This window comes from Hippoglossus hippoglossus, chromosome 21, assembly GCF_009819705.1.
Source record: "Hippoglossus hippoglossus isolate fHipHip1 chromosome 21, fHipHip1.pri, whole genome shotgun sequence".
Lineage (NCBI taxonomy): Eukaryota > Metazoa > Chordata > Actinopteri > Pleuronectiformes > Pleuronectidae > Hippoglossus > Hippoglossus hippoglossus.
The window spans coordinates 1,952,429-1,969,496 of record NC_047171.1 but is presented as its reverse complement, the minus strand read 5'-3'; the positions used below and the strand labels follow the sequence as shown (position 1 = coordinate 1,969,496).

Here is a 17,068-nt window from a genome sequence, read left to right as displayed (position 1 = left end):
CGTCCATTTTTTCTTCCTGATCCAGATCTCGTTGACAAATAATATAAATGTTGAGCCTCTTGTAGTTTAAATGAATTTTCTCAAGGGTCTGATGATGCATAAGATCTGTAATCAACAGATTATCTATTAATATTATTTACCTGAGGATAAAGTTAATGAGGTACTTGTACTTTTACCTCAGTGAAATGTTTGAGTACTTTCTCCAGTACTGATGAGACGGTGCATTATCTTGCAGGAAGTATCCAGGATGAATGTGCTTTGCCGTTCGCTGCAGCTCAGGACGAATCGTCTCCTCCAGACAGAGACACTGCTGCTCTCTTCCATCGCTACCCGCGTGTCCTTGTGCAAGACACTAAATCGCTGCGAGCTCCAGAGGTGCCGCTGTCTCCGCGACCCTGACCCCCGAGGAGAAAAGGCAATTGTGTCCGAGCGATGAATAATGTATCGCGCGTTTATTGCAGCTCCGCACTGACGACCAATCTTTACTGTTCAGCCCGTCGCTCCGACTGGACAATGATCACAGGTCAGAGGTCAGCCGGGCCCCACATGGGAGTCAGGTGCATCATGGGAAAGTTACACAGACTCACAACCGACAAGACGATTGTTGGTTTCAAACGTTTGAGACTTTTCTTCTCTTTGATTTACTTTATGATCGATTATTTATTTTTCTTTCTTTCTTTCTTTCTTCTGACTTGTCATTGGTTGCTAATGGTGTAATAGTGTGTGGTATTTTGTTAAAATGTTATTAAACCGTATTTTAAATTGTGCTTTGTGTGATCTACAAAATTAATAACAACATTAGAGTAAATAACAGATTATAATGATTTTGTCTGGGTAACATCAGAACATCCTTTAAAATAATCAAAATCATTTTTTTAAAGTTAATTTCCTGCCGTGAAAGAGTTTCAGTTTTTCTTCTGCATTCGTTTCGATTACGCTGAAACCACTTCACAGATTTCCATGAAACTTGGTGAAGAGCTTTGTTCAACATTTTCCTCGATTTCTCAGAGAATAGTTTAATAAATCAGACTCATAATTAGAAGTGATAATAATGTGTGCTATTTGGTGCAGCTCCAAATAAAAAATCCGAATATAAATGATTCAAGATTCACGTTATTGTCAGTCACACCACAAACAAGACGGTAGAATAATATTGCATCCAGTTTACCGATGTAATTCAGAAAGCTGAGGTTTAAAAGTTATTAATAAATGGATAACAGACATTAGGAAACTACACAAATTACACATATTCCATAATACATAAATGAGAAGTTGAGCAGACGTGAGAGTTATTGTACATATTGGATGAAATAAATATATCCAGGTAGGTGTGTGTGTGTGTGTGTGTGTGTGTGTGTGTGTGTGTGTGTGTGTGTGTGTGTGTGTGTGTGTGTAGTGGGGGAGTGATTTAAATGGAGTTAAGGAGTCTGTTGTCTCCAGATTATTTTTGGTAACAATCAAACCACTATGTCCATTAAGTGGCACCTTCCCTGTGGTTTAAACCATATTCCCCCCCCCCCCCCTTCTCCCAGTTTCTGGTCTGTGGTCGTTAGACACTAAGTGGGCGGATCCCTCTCTACCTGAGGGACTCGCTGCTCCACCAATCAGAGGCCCCGGTTGCCTCCAAATCTCCCGGCGGCTGCGCGTATTGGCCGCGCCGCGCGTCCGTCACGATCCGGGCTCCTCGTGTAGGAGGAGCCGGGTGGAGGGAGGGAGGGAGGGAGGGAGAGGTGGCGGGTCGGAGGCGGTGCTGCTGTCAGTCCTCTTCCAGGTCCTCGTCAAAAGTCTCGTGTTGTTGCTCTTAACCAGCAGCGGAGGCTCCGGAGTCCAGAGCGAGCCGCGCGCCCCGAGGTGCCACCGGATCCGCTGCCTGACGCGCCACTGGCCTCCTGCACCCTGACAGCGACGTGTGTCCGGGGGAGACGCGGAAGGAGCAGGGATTCCACCGGGAACTGCAGCCACACGCCGGAGAGTCTCCACACGTTGATACCGTCTCCCAGTGCTGCTGGAGCTGCTGGAGCTGCTGGAGCTGCTGGTGCTGCTGGAGCGGGAGTATCCACGAGTCCCGACCGCCTCCGACACGAGCCACACGGGGCACGGTGGAGACTTGTTGCGCGTAATTCGGCGGAGCGCGCCACTTCATCCAAGTGGTTCCTGTGCGTGCGTGCGATGTTTTGATTTGAGACGTTTCCGCGGCGCTGGAATGGACCGAGAGCAGCTCGGACCCTCAGCCTGAAACCAGCTCCTGGGGACGATGAGAATATCCCACCACAACAAACCAAACCCGGGTGATTAGTGTCCCTCCGAGCCGCTGCTGCACGGAGCCAGTTCCTCCTGTCCATGGCACCGACTCTCAGCCAAGTCGAACTTTATCAGATCCCACTTCATTAGAGTCACTTTCTTCCTCTTCATCATCCTCATCATCATCATCATCCCTCTTCTTCCTCCTCCTCCTCGTCGAGCCGCTTCTCCTCGTCGACATGTCTGAGCGAGATGGATACGGGGACGCGCTGTGCGGGGACGCAGCTCCGGACTTCATCCCGCCGAGGGCGTCCCGCGGCCGGCGGAGCGGAGTCGTCCTCCCCGGCGGCGGCGGCGGCCAGGACACCGACACCATCCTCCTGGAGTCCGTGAAGGCGGCGCCGCGCCGGAGCAGCATCATCAAGGTAAAGAAACCAAACTGCTTTTTAAACACCAGTGGTTAAAACCTCCTGCTGGAGCCAAGTAATGGTGTAAAGACAGAAAAGTGCATTGGGAGAAATGGTGCCAAAACAATTAGAGTAATGTTTTTTGGTGAATTCTGCAACAAGTGGAAGAACGCGTCTCTCTAAGAATCTGGAGTAAACACAGGAGGGATAATGGGTTCACACACCAGTTCACACACCAGTTCACACACCAGTTCACACCTGCGTCCTCCAAGGCCGCTCGGCTCGTACGCAGCAGATGTGACAGCAGCTGATAACACGTCCCCTGGCATCACATGTGCGTAATGTTCGAATGCCACAGTGCTGCGTCTTGCGTGCTGCGTAAAAGTGGCCTCACCGCATTCTCAGATGACAGGATAACCGTGTGACCGTGCTAGTGAGACAAACCTCGGACTCGAACACTTGCAACGTGCAAATTAAAAGCATCTTAAAGGATTAAAGCCTTTCCCCCCCCTTTTTTTTATAACTTTGAGCTTTGAGACATATTTTCAAGGATTTAGCCCCATGGGAGGAAAGTCTGTGAAAACAGTGACTCCTGTAGCTGGGTTTATTTTGTGCAGCATCAGGGTTCAGGCGGCAGAGACCTCTCACCCACTGGCCCAGCGTCACGGTGACAGGGTTTTCCAGCCTCCTCACCTGTGCTCAGGTTGCAGGTCACTGGACATGATGGAGGGAGCAGGAGGATCATGTTTGGGGATCGGCCTGTTCACCGCAGGTTCTCACCTTTCCCACCGGCTGCTGTGGTGGAATGTGGCCAAGTACATTTACCCAAGTGCTGCACTGGAGTAAAATCAAAGTACCTGTACTTTACTATCGTAGTTCTTCCTGTACTTTATCTCACAGCTGTAGTTACTAGGATTTAAGAGGATCTATTGAAGTCAAAGGGTTTAATCACCTGAAACTAAGAATCGTAATTTAGATGTAACTTGGAGCCAGTAGTGATGATGGCGTGTAGCCGTGGAATCGAGGTCCCACCCATTCACGTGTGCGACCAATCACAAGTATTTTCTTAACCCTAACCCTAACCCTAACCCAGATGGATGTAGACTTGTAATGGAGTATTTTTACTCTCTGGTATCAGTACTTTTACTTGAGTAGATGATCTGAGCTCTTGTCACAACCCCCGACTTTGAGGTCATTCGATTTGTGTGACGTTAAAAGCAGCTGACGGAGGTTTGTGACCTTCTCAGTCCGTCTCACATCTGACGCTGATATCCAGCTCCATCTCTCGGCTCCATCTCTCGGCTCCATCTCTCGGCACCGGTCGCAGGGAAGGTCGTTGGTTTTCACCGAGGTCTCGTGCCCGGCGAGCCTCATCTGGCAGAACCAGCGGAACAGAGAGTCCTTTGACTGCGGCCGGTGGAGGAAGTGACTGAGAGGAGTGATGTCGCTGACAGGCGCCAGTCAGCGGTGACAGCCGGGGCTCAGGGTCCAACCCCCGTCACTTTCACAATCTGCCTTGAGGAGACGACATTTTAGAGACTGAAAATCTCAAGTCACATCAGAAGGTTGAATTTACTCTATCGCAACTTTCTTTAAATAAGTGATTAGTCATTTTAGTCATTTTTAAAGATATAATGTAGTACTGTAGTACTGTGGAGTAATGTAGTACTGTGGTATTGTAGTACTGTGGAGTACTGTAGTACTGTGGAGTACTGCGCCTGAAGGTGCTGGTGCTGCTAGTACTACCATCATGATGTTACCATGGCAACCAGATGAAGCGCTTCATTCATTTTCTCCATTCAAACAGAAAGACTACTACCCCCCCACACACCTGAAAACAGACACCATCTATACAAACCAATTCTTTAGTCCCTAAATTACAATGTGAGACCAAATCTAACCGGATCACCTGGAAACTTTCAGGTGTGAAAACATCTTAATGAATGAAACTGTTAAAACTGTTAACTCCCCCCCCCCCCCCCCCCTCTTCAGTTTACTGCGTCTGACATTCACACCTGCTTTGTGCCGCCCAGGTGAGAAAATACACCAATCATGTGTTTCACGACCATTTTCTAGTCCCTTTTTACACGATGAGCATCTTTCATGCAGCGTTATCTCTATATGCAAATGAGATCACACCTCCTCCGCTCTTTGTTATGGACGACTTCCAACGAACACATGTGATTTTCTAACCTGGTCACATGTTGTACAGCCTTGTTCTCAGTGTCCGTGGATCTCAACCGGGCTGGATGTTCAACTCCTGTTAGATCAGGAGAAGCAGGACGAGGCTTAAATAACTGAAGTATTATTTGAAAAATGCAAATGAACTTTTGTGTGTTGCTGAAATACGAAACACACTCGTGCTATGACGCCGCTCCGCTGCCCTGGAGCTCAGGGTCAGATGCTGCTGCACAGAGACGACGTCCTGATGTCCTCACCTCGGGTTGAAAGTCACTGTGAATAATATAAATATATAAAAACTACCGTCCACATGAAAAACTGTTCATACAGCATTGGAACTTGGTTTAGTCCGTTTTTCTCATCTTTCAGCTTCTGATGTTTAATCCACAAACATCAAGGTTTATGGGAGATGGAGTTCGTTAAAGGCTGCTTATAAAACAGAAATATGGAATAAATTAGGATACAATACATATTTTTTCTTTATCTTAATGTATAAAGAGGGGGCAACACACAAACCCTCAGTTTTCAGGGGTTGGTTTGTTTGTCTCTTAGCAGGATTACGATAAAACTAGAGCAGACGATAAAAGTTTGGTTTGGATCCAGACCAGAGGGCAGATCCTGGACTTTTGTTTCAACTTTATTTAACATTGTGAGAGAGAAGACGTGTTCAGATGACTCATATCTATGAATCTGTGCAGCTTGTTGCAGCCTGATTGAATCTAAAGGACTTCAGGGCCGTGGTGGAGGAATTTGTCGTATCGAGTGCTGTTCTAGATACTTTCGAAATTCATTAAAATGTCAAACTGCACCGTTCCACCAGATTTCCTGGTAATCCATCTGAAGGCACCTTGAGTGTGTTTCACTTTCACTTTATAAATGTGAAGCCCTGGTGGCAGGGCGGACGCAGAATGGAGGATAAGAGGGTTCCAGATTAAACGGCTCATTTTCGGGGGAATTGTTTGGAGGTTCCCAGTCGAGAGGCAGAGGTTTGCTCCCGCAGCTCAAATTACTAAGACAACACACGTTACCCTTCTGCACACACACTCCTCTACAACACACAGACACACACATGCAGGCAATTAAGGCCGCCCTTGTTCCGTCTGCAGACTCTCAACTGTTGCACGGAGGCAGTAATTGCATATTTAGCGAGAGTCTGCGTGTAGAGTGGGTGTAATGGAGAAGAGATTTCACCTCATCATCATCATGTTTCCCCCGTTTGTTTCCACATGATAAACTTTAAGGTTGTTCAAATCTCATTGTTCCACATTGTCTGAGTCTCTGGATCCTTTTGTTCCAGCTCCTCGTACCAGGACTTCATGTGTGAGGAGATATTCTCCTGGTTTTATGCACATTTCCTCAAACTCACCCTGACGTGTTTAATAATGTTGGAAATCTGTGGATCTCCTGTGCATGGAAAGACTCAGTTTCTGCTTCATGTTCTTTTGTGTGTGTGTGTGTGTGTGTGTGTGTGGGTGGGTGGGGGGGGGGGGGGGGGGGGGGGGGTTCTCCGTTGAAATACCAGCGAGAGCAGATAACATTTAATTTACAATTCTGAGGGAATGTGGGACAGTTTGGACATTAATCACTGACATGGTCGAGCTGATAGTCGTACAATCACCTGAACCTGAGAACAACGTGTCGGCACACACACACACACACACACACACACACACACACACACACACACACACACACACACACACACAGGACACACACACACACACACACACACACAGGACACACACACAGAGAGACGAGACGTTTGTGGAAATGTAAAAGATTCAAGTCAGATCCTGCAGGTCATAGATTTATCTTATTTTAATTTATCTTTTTATTGATTTCCCCCCCCCCCGATATGAAAGAGTCTAATGATCCAATTCTGCATCGACCAGTCGATTGACAGAAAATTGACGATTGATCAGTTATTTTGTTGGAGAATATGCAGAACGATCACTTGACGTTCTTCTTTAGTGAGAGTAACACATTTTAAAACTCATCACGGCCAAGGTGAGTGAGACGGACGAACCTCGGGGCTTCGAGGGCAGTTTGTCAGTTTGGTGATTCGGCCTCTGGTGACGGGACCGATGCTGTTATGTTATAACCAGACTGAGCGTCTAGAGAATCAAACTGACCCAGGATCTGACTGGATCCAAACAGCAGCTCGCATTAATCCATCCACTTTATTACACAGCCTCGTATCTGAAACTTTATATTAAACCAAACCCAAAACGTTTGCTGTGCGTTCGCTGGTGATTCATGCGGGAAAGTTTCATGTCCATCCAGGACTTGAAAAAGCTCCAGCAGCCGAGTCACCTCCTGACCCGCTCTGCCAGAAATAACTCTTCCTCCTTCTCCAGTTTAATAAGAAAACAATTATATGTGCTCTGGCTCTGGAGAAAGGCCCTCTGGAAATCCTGAAGGATGCCCGGCAAGCAGAGAGATGTCGAGCTGCAGCAGAGTGAAGCGAAGCAGACGAGTTTTCAAACTCCCATTTTCTCTGTAGCTAATAAAAATTGATTTGTGAATCAGGGTTTATCTTTCTAATAGACTCGTGTGTATCCGGTCGGGCCGTGCACAGAGAATTTCTCCCCATTTCTGCTCCTCAACTAAATGAAAAATCTCTAACTGCATTTCATCATTCACGATCGTTTCCCTCATTCATGCATTGTTATTCAGGCCGTTGCCACTTCTGTACGGATGAGCTGCAGCGGCCGCCTCCTCTCGAATCAAGCGCGAGTTAAAGGGACGTTAATCTCAATCAAGTTAAACACATTAGGGTCAGGCTGTTATATTAATTTTCCACCGGCAAACCACCAGCAATTAGCTTACAGCATTACTGTGTAACAGGCCAGAAGGCAAACACCCGGCTCGCCGCAGACACGCCGGAGTGGGATTAACAGTCGAGCCTGCACACAAGCGAATGAAAACACACACATGGACAGGTTTTCCAGGATGAGGCTCAGGGGACGCCCGTGGTGGGACGTGTCTCTGACAGGCCGGTGCGTTGCCTGACTGCTCGCTGTCTCTCTCCGGCTTTTGCGTGGAGCCTTGACGCATCAGGGCAGAGTCTCCACTGGTCCTTCAGCTCGGTGAATCGATACGTTACCTGGTTTTATCTAAACCCTCCTCATGAGTCACAGTAACAAGACGTGGAGGATGAATTCAGACCGGCAGCGGCCGAGTGAGGCGGGATGTGAAATATGAGGATGTGACAGGGAAGCAACAGATCCACGAGTTTAATGGGAAACACTCACGTATTGAAAATGATCCCGACAGCAACTATTTTATCTGGTGTTGTTGCAGTGATGGTGGCGAGGCAGCGGGAGGAGTGTGTGTTCGCACATGTTCACACTGGATGATTTTGTGTTGTGAGGAATTTGATGGTTTCATTCTGAGGCACATCACATTTCAGGTCAATCAAAAACAATCCAAACAGGTTTTTTTGTGGATGTAAAAGGGTTGAAAACACTGAAACATCTCGTGAGGAGACGTCACATGACATCACGATGAGGTGACGTCACCTCATCGTGATGTCATGTGACGTCACCTCATCGTGATGTCATGTGACGTCATCATTCCCCACATTTTGCATAATCTGACACGCCCCCTCACAAAGCTGCGTGAAGCAAAGAGCAAAAATTTCTGGATTTTCAAAATCATCAGGATTCCTTCTCTGAATGAGAGGTGCTGTTCTTCACCCTGGTCCCGAGTGTCGGACCAAGCCTCTGACTGACGCTGCTCTGTGTCACGTCTGCTGCTGAGGTTTTAAAGCTGTGATGTAAAACAGGCCGATTCTCCATTAAACACCTAGTTCTAAAGTGTGCACAGATGAGCCTCCTGTTGTCGAACGTGATGACAACTCTGACGAAGGCCTCAGTGGATCCCTGTTTATGTTTGATATGAGTTTATTTTGGTCTCCGGCCCGACACAGAGCCATGTGGGTTTCTTATCCCTCCCTGCCTCCTCCACCAGCTGCACTCAGACTCCACATTGTGTTGCTGCTCCTCTCCAGTCGCTCTGTCTCTTCCATTCAGCTCCACTCTGATGTTTTTTTCCCGTTGTGCTCCTTCACTTGATTGTTCTCGCTCTGCTCCGCTCGCTCCACCCGTCCGTCTGACTCCCGCTGTGCCCACCAGTGAACAATGATTTGTTCCCAACGTTCTCCTGGAAACCGGTCAAGAGAAATGACAACGTTTTCCCTTGTGATTTTGTGTTGTTGTTGTTGTTGTGCGTTTTGTGTGCATGAGCATGCAAAGTAGAGCCATTAGGGCCACTGAGGGTCCTCTGTGTCCCAGTGTCACTGTGCTGCCGGTGCCACGTCTCTGCGGGAACACACCACCTCATCCCAGCTGCTGCTGCAGCTACAAGGAGAGGGAGAGAGAGAGAGAGAGAGAGAGGGAGAGAGAGTGAGAGAGAGAGAGAGAGAGAGAGAGAGAGAGAGAGAGAGAGAGAGAGAGAGAGAGAGAGAGAGGGAGAGAGAGGGAGAGAGAGACACTCACTGAAAGCATGTGAGAGAGAGAGAGAGAGAGAGAGAGAGAGAGAGAGAGAGAGAGAGAGAGAGAGAGAGAGAGAGACACTCACTGAAAGCATGTGAGTGAGAGAGAGAGTGTGAGTGAGAGAGTGAGAGAGAGAGTGAGAGAGAGAGAGAGAGAGAGAGAGACTCACTGAAAGCATGTGAGAGAGAGAGAGAGAGAGACACTCACTGAAAGCATGAGAGAGAGGGAGAGAGCTCATGTCTGTTATTAGAGTTAATGCGACTGATGTGGGATTTAAACCGTGACCTTCACTCCAGAGGCGGCGAGGTCTTAAAACACCCGAGCACACGGGAGCGTTTTTTTTTAAATGAATAACTGAAAACACAAAGTAGTTTAAAGTTGAGCTGCTGCCAGGGCGACTGTGGCAGAGGCGGAGGAGAGAGAGAGAGCGAGGGGTGGGAGGGGGTGCACGCCGTTTATATCTACAAATCACTTCCTGTTGTAACCCCCCCCCCCCTCTCTACACACACACATATCAGTATAAACACATCTCTGCGTCGCACAGCTGTCGCTCCTTCTTATCGCCGTCGGCCCTGTTTTTCTTTGAGTTTCCCCCTGAAAAGAGGAATGTGTTTCGACAGGTTGTACAAAGTGAAGACGAGAGAGAGAACGTGATGGAGGCAGAACAGTGTTTGCGTGAGAGGTCACCGGCGCGTGGTGGTAATATATATATATATATATATATCCGGGGGGGGGGGGGCTCTAGAGACTGAGCTTCAACCTAGAGGGCAACACACACACGCACACACACACACACACACACACACACACACACACACACACACACACACACACACACACACACACACACACACACACGCACGGTCTGCTGTTTAACCTTCGCTGTGTGATATCAGGTCTTTTTTGGTTCTCTTCCACTTTTTAGCCTCTTCTCGTTTACACTGAGTTACAGTCGCTCAGTTGCTTTTGAGCTCCTCTCTGGTTTTTTTCTGGTTTTTCTTCCAGGTTCTTTTTCGTCTTCTTCCTTCTCAGTGAGTTTTTGCTTCTTTTCAGGTTGTTTTTCACAGTTTTGCTTTTGGTTCCAGACGCGAATCTTCCAATAAGAAAATCAGTTTGAAGTTTGGTGCAAATGAACCGACGAGTGGCTGCTGATGTTTGGGACTCTCGTCTCAGCCGCTCTCCGTCTCGTCTGCTCTGTCAGGACGGTTTGCGACTGATCGATGACGTGACTCCACCGAGCACAGCGGCTCCCACTGTTTCACGATTGATTAATCTGCCAGTTGTCGTCTTGATTGATTGACGAATTGTTACATCTTAAAAAACTGTGAAAAATAGTCCGATATTCAGCATTTTGGTTGCAGATGAATTCTCTGCTGAGCTTTCATTGTGAAATGCATCTGTTTTAAAAGCGGTTCCTGGGTCTTTATGTGAATGTCCTCTTGGACCCCACTAGACAAATGTTGTGTTATCACGTTGGGCACTGAGGCATTTTATCTCTGCTGCTGCACGGAGCAGAATGTCACTAATGATGTTATCGTGACGTGCACTCGTAGAGTTTTCTTCTTACGGACTAAAGTTCAACTGGAGCTTATAGCCAGGCCTCTCAGGTGGTGAACGCGGCCTCGGCCCTTTAAACGACCACGTTTCAGGTGAAGATGCTGGATTCAACTTCCTGCTCCTCTGGTTCTTATCTGAACGCCTCCTGCAGACGTCCTGCATCGCTGCACAGATACGAGCCAGCTCCACTGCAGCAGACATGTTGGCTTCTGCAGCCGCTGGGTGTGTCGGCCTGTGTGTTGTTATTATCGTCTGTCACAATAAACACACTAAAGGTAGTCAAGAGCTGCTGAGTGTGTGAGTGTGTGTGTGTTTGTGCAGGAGTTTGAGTGCGTTTTCTTTTTGCGAGTGAGTCACTGTACATGTGCATGAGTGTGGTGTGTGTGTGTGTGTGTGTGTGTGTGTGTGTGTGTGTGTGTGTGTGTGTGTGTGTGTGTGTGTGTGTGTGTGTGTGTGTGTGTGTGTGTGTGTGTGTGTGTGTGTGTGTGTGTGTGTGTGTGTGTGTGTGTGTGTGTGTGTGTGTGTGTGTGTATGTGTGTGTATGTGTGTGAATGTGTGTGTATGTGTGTGTGTGGGGCAGGAATGCTGTGCAGCTGCCAGAGTCGGCTGCTCTGACTTCATCAGGACTACAGCGGAGATCCCTGGCACCGCACACACGCACACATGCACACACCTGTTACCATGACAACCGCATACAAGACCCGCCTTGACGACCCTCCCAGCCCCAGCCCCAGCCCCACCTCCACCCCCCACCCCCCCCTCTAATCCCAGCTGGGCGCTGTTTTCATAAAGACACTTGAATCTGAAGTGAAAACACGTCACAGACTGAGATGACTTCATCAGGGGGTTTGAACGAGGTTCTTTTATTTTGAAGCAGATCATTTATGTCACAAAGCAAAGTAACTGCAGCCGGACGGAAGAAAATCAGGAACAATAGTTTGTGTTCAAAGTTCACTCGGACTCGTTGCTTTTGGTCGCGGCTGCTAATTAAATTAATTTCTGTTGTTCTGGGGTCAAATTATAAATGTCAGAAATGATGTGTTGATATTAGTGTTGGTTTGAATGAAAAGTATATTTAAATGGAAACACTACACACACGCACACACACTTATAGTTTGTTTTTAAATAAAGGTAATAACTTAATAATTAGCTTTGCAAGGTTCGGACATGCACTTTGTGAAAACTTTGTTCTTTCAGTGGAACAAGAGTCTGATGGTTGGTTTTCTTTCAAGGTTTTGAATGAAGAATGGATTTCTACACTGAATTGTGATTTTCCCACCTCCAGATAATTGTCAGCAACAATGAGCAGTTTTCACACAAGCAGCTTTTCTTGTTGACTGTTTCACTTTGTCATCATCGTATATTGTCTTTGCAGCACAATTACCTGAGTGTAGCCTGAGGCCTCGTGTTGAATAAACACAGGGTGTGGTGCGTCCTTCGTCAGGTGATACACGACGGAACACGAACCCAACACCGCGCGGTTTTAACCACGTCTCTTTCTGATGATCAGGGAAAACTCCTGTCTCTGTCCCTCTCTGTCTCTGTCCCTCTCTGTCTCTGTCCCTCTCTGTCTCTGTCCCTCTCTGTCTCTGTCCCTCTCTCTCATGTGCTCACGTGTGTTTCCATGGTTACAAATGATCATTATTCGGTGGATTTTTGGAGGTCGCCACTTCGACAGCTTCAAAAATCAACACAGGGGTTGTAGAAAATATTAAAGTTGTGGTTCAGCGTCTCATGCTGCATATGAAGCTGCAGCAGATTAGCTTAGTTTAGCTTATCTTATTTTAGCATAAGGCTGCAAGTGACCCATAAAACCACAGCTACTTGATAACAACTAATGATTAACTATAAATGTAATTAGTTCACCTACTTTGAGCTTTGAGAACGAATGTTTGTAGGAGCTGCAATAGCTGTTAAACACATCATCACATATTTAACAGCTATTCCAAAGTAGGTGAACTAATTACATTTATAGTTAAATCAATATTTTCCAAACATTAAGGATTCTCCATAAAGTCTGATTTAAAGCCTTTAATATTCAGAGTAGCTGCAACTGGTGATTATTTCTCACTCTCGGTTCATCTGCTGCTTATTTAGTTGAGTGATTGATGAATTTATCTTTATTAAATGTGTGAAGATGTCTGTCTGTCCTCTGTCCTCTGTCCTCTGTCCTCTTAAAGGCCCAGAGCGCAGGAATCAGAAGATCTGTTTGCAGGAAATCCTTTTAATTAATATATTAAATCATATGTGGAGAAACCGGTATGAAGCTGCCGCTGTTGTTGATTCTGGCTCATCACACAAAGCAACAGTTGTCATGTGTAAAGTAAACTGTGACGTCATCGTTTCCTGAACGCTTCGTTCTGATTCTCTATTTCACAGACTTCACACCAGAGGATGTTTCTCTTTGTTTACTGCTCTTTGAAAAGTTAATTGATTCTTAAAGAACTTGTGACAGTTCTGCAGCTGAGGAATAAATGGTAAATTGAAAGTGAATAAACTGGATGAACAGTGTTTTCTGTAAAAACACAGCAGCAGCAGCACTGAGAGATAAATTCAGCTGTAATCTGAACCGTCACCTTCCATGAAACCTTCTCATTGAGGTCTGAACGAACAGAAGTGGCTTCAAACTGGTGACTTTATGTTCTGCAGAGGACACACAACATTTTAATTAATTTATTCATTCGAGTCCAAACTCGATTCTGCATAATTCTGAGGAATCTCCAGTAAACGTGCTGCAGGAAAGTTATTTTTAAGATAATATTTAATTATTAATTGAACAATGTCCCCGTGTCTGAAGGAGGAAACACAGCGGGGCTCTGCTTTATTTCTTACAGTCTATTAAAATACATTATGTGCTTCATAAAATACAACAGCAGTTATTCACGTTAACTGCCGCACCAGTGGAGGAAGTTGCCCTGAAAACAACTGACTCCTCGTAAATACACATAAGTCAGAGAGTTTCCTGACGGATACGGAGCTGGGGGGGGGGGGGGTTTCATCTCCTCCTGTGGTGACTGGCAGTAAACACCAGTGATATGAAAACAGAGGAAGTCACAGAACAACAGGGAGATTTCATATCTGCTGTGACGAGGGAGAACGAGCTCCGACGTCTTCACTGCGCAGGAGAGACGCTGAAACACTTCACTATTCATCTGTATATGTGTCTTTAAATACACTAATGCTGGATTTAATGTCACATTTATCAAATTACATTTACAAGGACAATGTTCATGTGTGAGTTGAACATGGCTCATAAGCTCCGGAGGGGAGAGGGTGTGTCTAACGTTGTCCCGCCTCCCAGTTCTCGGTTCTAAAGATTTGTTTTGAATATTCAGGAAGAAACGTAGGGGGGAATTTTACACAATTTGCATTTTTAATATAGGGCAAAGTACGTGCACAGACATATACAGTATCTACACTGAAAGCTGATTTTACACTCAACAACAGGGTTCATTCAGTGAACTTCTGCAGTTTCGCAACATTTCCATCCCAGGAAATGTGACATTTGAAGAAATAATGTCAGATATTGTTGCAGTTATAACACCAGTGCTCCCTCGGTCTCTCTCTCTCTCTCTCGCCTCATCCTTGTGGTCGCTCGCCCCGTCGCCGGCTTTATTCAGTCTTGCAAAACGAATGGTTGGAGAGCGAGAGAAGTGCAGAGCGCCGATAATAACACAGAGGGTGGCGGATTGTGAGCGACATAAGTGGAGGGGGACGGTCAGGTGCTTCTGAAGGCAGCGAGTCGCTGTGAATCATCATGCGGAGGAAGCGAACGAGAAAAAGACGAGAGCAGAAGACGAGGAGCAGAAACGTAGAAACAGAAACACAAGAAGCAACACTGCACTCGTGCATCCTCCCACTGCTTCGTACTGACACTCTGCTTTTGTCTGTTAAAAATAATATTCTGCTTCTTCTTTCTGTTTGTGCTGTTTCCCAGAGTTGAACAGTCTTTATTTCCTGTCTCTAAATTTCATAATGATCTCCTCATCCCTGTTGTTCCAGCGTCAGGATAAGAATGAGTCTCTAATTGCTACCTGGTGTTCGGTGTTTACCTGCACAGCTTCATTTAAACGTTCAAATTACTGCTCTCAAAGATCCAATATTTCTTCACATGTGATGGATGTGAAAATTACAGATGAGTGCAGAAAATAATGATGAATAGCAGTCGGCTAACATTTGTATTCACAGCCCTTAAAGTCTCGTTCAGAGAACAGACGGTTTTCACAAGACCTGCAGCAATTAATCGATTAATTGATCCACATAAAAGAATCAACTGATTTTATCATCTTCAGGCAAAAGTTCATTGTTCCACCGTCACTACAGGATATTTAGTTTTTGCCATTTGAAGCCACAGACTGTAAATAACTGACTCGGACCTTCACGTTCTCACTCAGAGCCGCTCCCGGAAAGTTTCAGGAAAGTTCCCAGGCTTCAGTTCAGGTGTAAAAGCAGCGAGAGAGTTGAAAAACACGAGGAGACGACTTTCTCCTGGTTTTCATTTCTCTTTTTATTGGACTTGTTGACGATCTGACAAACACAGGCCGTCAAGATAAGAGCTGAAGTAAAGCTGAAGGAACCGGGAGCAGCTGCTGGGCTCCCGATGGGAGGAGAGTCCTCGTGCTGCGACTGTGTGAACACATCTTTCTTACTCATCGATGTATTATCTGTGTGTTTGCTGCCGTCGGCCCGATGGGACGTTTCGGCTGCTCGCTGTCGTCTTTAATCCGCTCCTGTGACATCGCATACAAGAATTCACCATTTCCTCCCAGGCTTATGTTGCATGATTTATCATTTCTATATAAAACCTCTCCACATGTCGGGCCGCTGAGTGACATCATGTACAGTTTGTGGAAAACCGACACACACACGGCCAACGTGGTTTTATTGTGCGTGTGCAGAGAGCTGCGACGGAGAGGCTGGTCCGTGACTCACAAGGGAAATGCACACTTTACATGCACGGTTTACCCAGAATGCTCCTGTGCTAGGTGGTCATGTGAGCGTCTTTCTTTTATCTGAGGAGATTCCTTCAGTTTCTTCTTTTGTGAAAATGTAAATGATATGAATATAAGACGAGCAGCTCGTCAGGTAACAGAGTGTCTCCTTGTTCTTATTAACACGACTGTTTGAAATCCTCCATGACTCAGGTGTGATGGATGTGAAGCTGCTTGATGCACTGATGCTCCTCCACACACTCAGAGCGGCTGCGTAGTTTCTCTATTATTTTTATTACTTTATAACTTTGACTAATTGAGAGCAAACATCAGAGTAACGTGGTCGTGAGTGTGTGTTTTAAAACTGGTTAAATACACAACTACGGCATGGAGGGGATTCGGTTTGAATTACCTGCGTCCACCTCGGGTCCTTTGAGAAACTCAGCAGTGACGGATCTTCTTGAAACAAACGCCTGTGTCTTCTCAGCTCGAGACTTTTCACCCGGACGGTTTTCTCCACTGGAGGATAATGAGGATGCTGCTCACTCAGGGATGTTACCTCTGAATCAGCTCTTTCAGTTTGGAAATGTTACTTCAAGGATGCGACAAAAAAAACACACGTTTCCTATACATTCAATATATGATATGTGTTTCTATATATTCAGTTTTCTCACAGAGGAGAAGTTGGAGTGGTTGCACTCAGATTATGGACGAGACGCGGGACCCTGCACAGATGTTGACACTTAATTGACGGCCCCTTCGTACTGAGGCTCTGGCCCCGTGTCCCCTGACTCGTTGGAAACCGTCTTTGGGAAAATGTATTCCACTTTGGCTTTTGAGTTTGGTTCATGTCCCGTCTGCTAACATGGAGGATTTATGACCTCTACTGCAGCCATTCACTTTCGAGAGGTCCCATGTCGTCCATCTTTTATTTACAGCGTTCGCTCGAGACCTCGAGAAGTTTCAGCGACAAAACCTCGGCACATGAAGCAGAAATTACGCACATGACTCGATATTCATTTTTCACGTGTGTGTGTGATCTGGGCAAACAGATGTTCCGTCCAGCTGCAGCGAACCGTCCTCACCGCTGCTCACGTCTGTCTGTGGATTTAGAAGCTGAGGTCATTCTGGTCCCAGTGGGTGGACGCATCATAAGAAAACCTCCTCGTTAAGACTCTGATCTTTGTCGCTGAAACGTTAAAGACTCTCTCTCCATCAGCTCCTCTGTCCTCAAGCAGCCATGTCCTGGACGCCA

At 46.4% G+C, this 17,068-nt stretch overlaps 1 protein-coding gene across 2 annotated transcripts in view; it reads left to right on the top strand.

The window, feature by feature from the left end:
• The first annotated feature begins 1,681 nt into the window (after positions 1 to 1,681).
• Positions 1,682 to 17,068, top strand: part of plcl1 (phospholipase C like 1) — a 65,298-nt gene continuing 49,911 nt past the window's right edge. The window contains exon 1 of one of the 2 annotated variants that reach the window (XM_034574187.1): positions 1,682 to 2,666. In XM_034574187.1, the coding sequence (XP_034430078.1) occupies positions 2,481 to 2,666 (186 nt within the window). In that variant the 5' untranslated portion in view covers positions 1,682 to 2,480. The remainder of the gene's footprint in view (positions 2,667 to 17,068) is intronic. The other variant, XM_034574186.1, reaches the window with a different exon arrangement.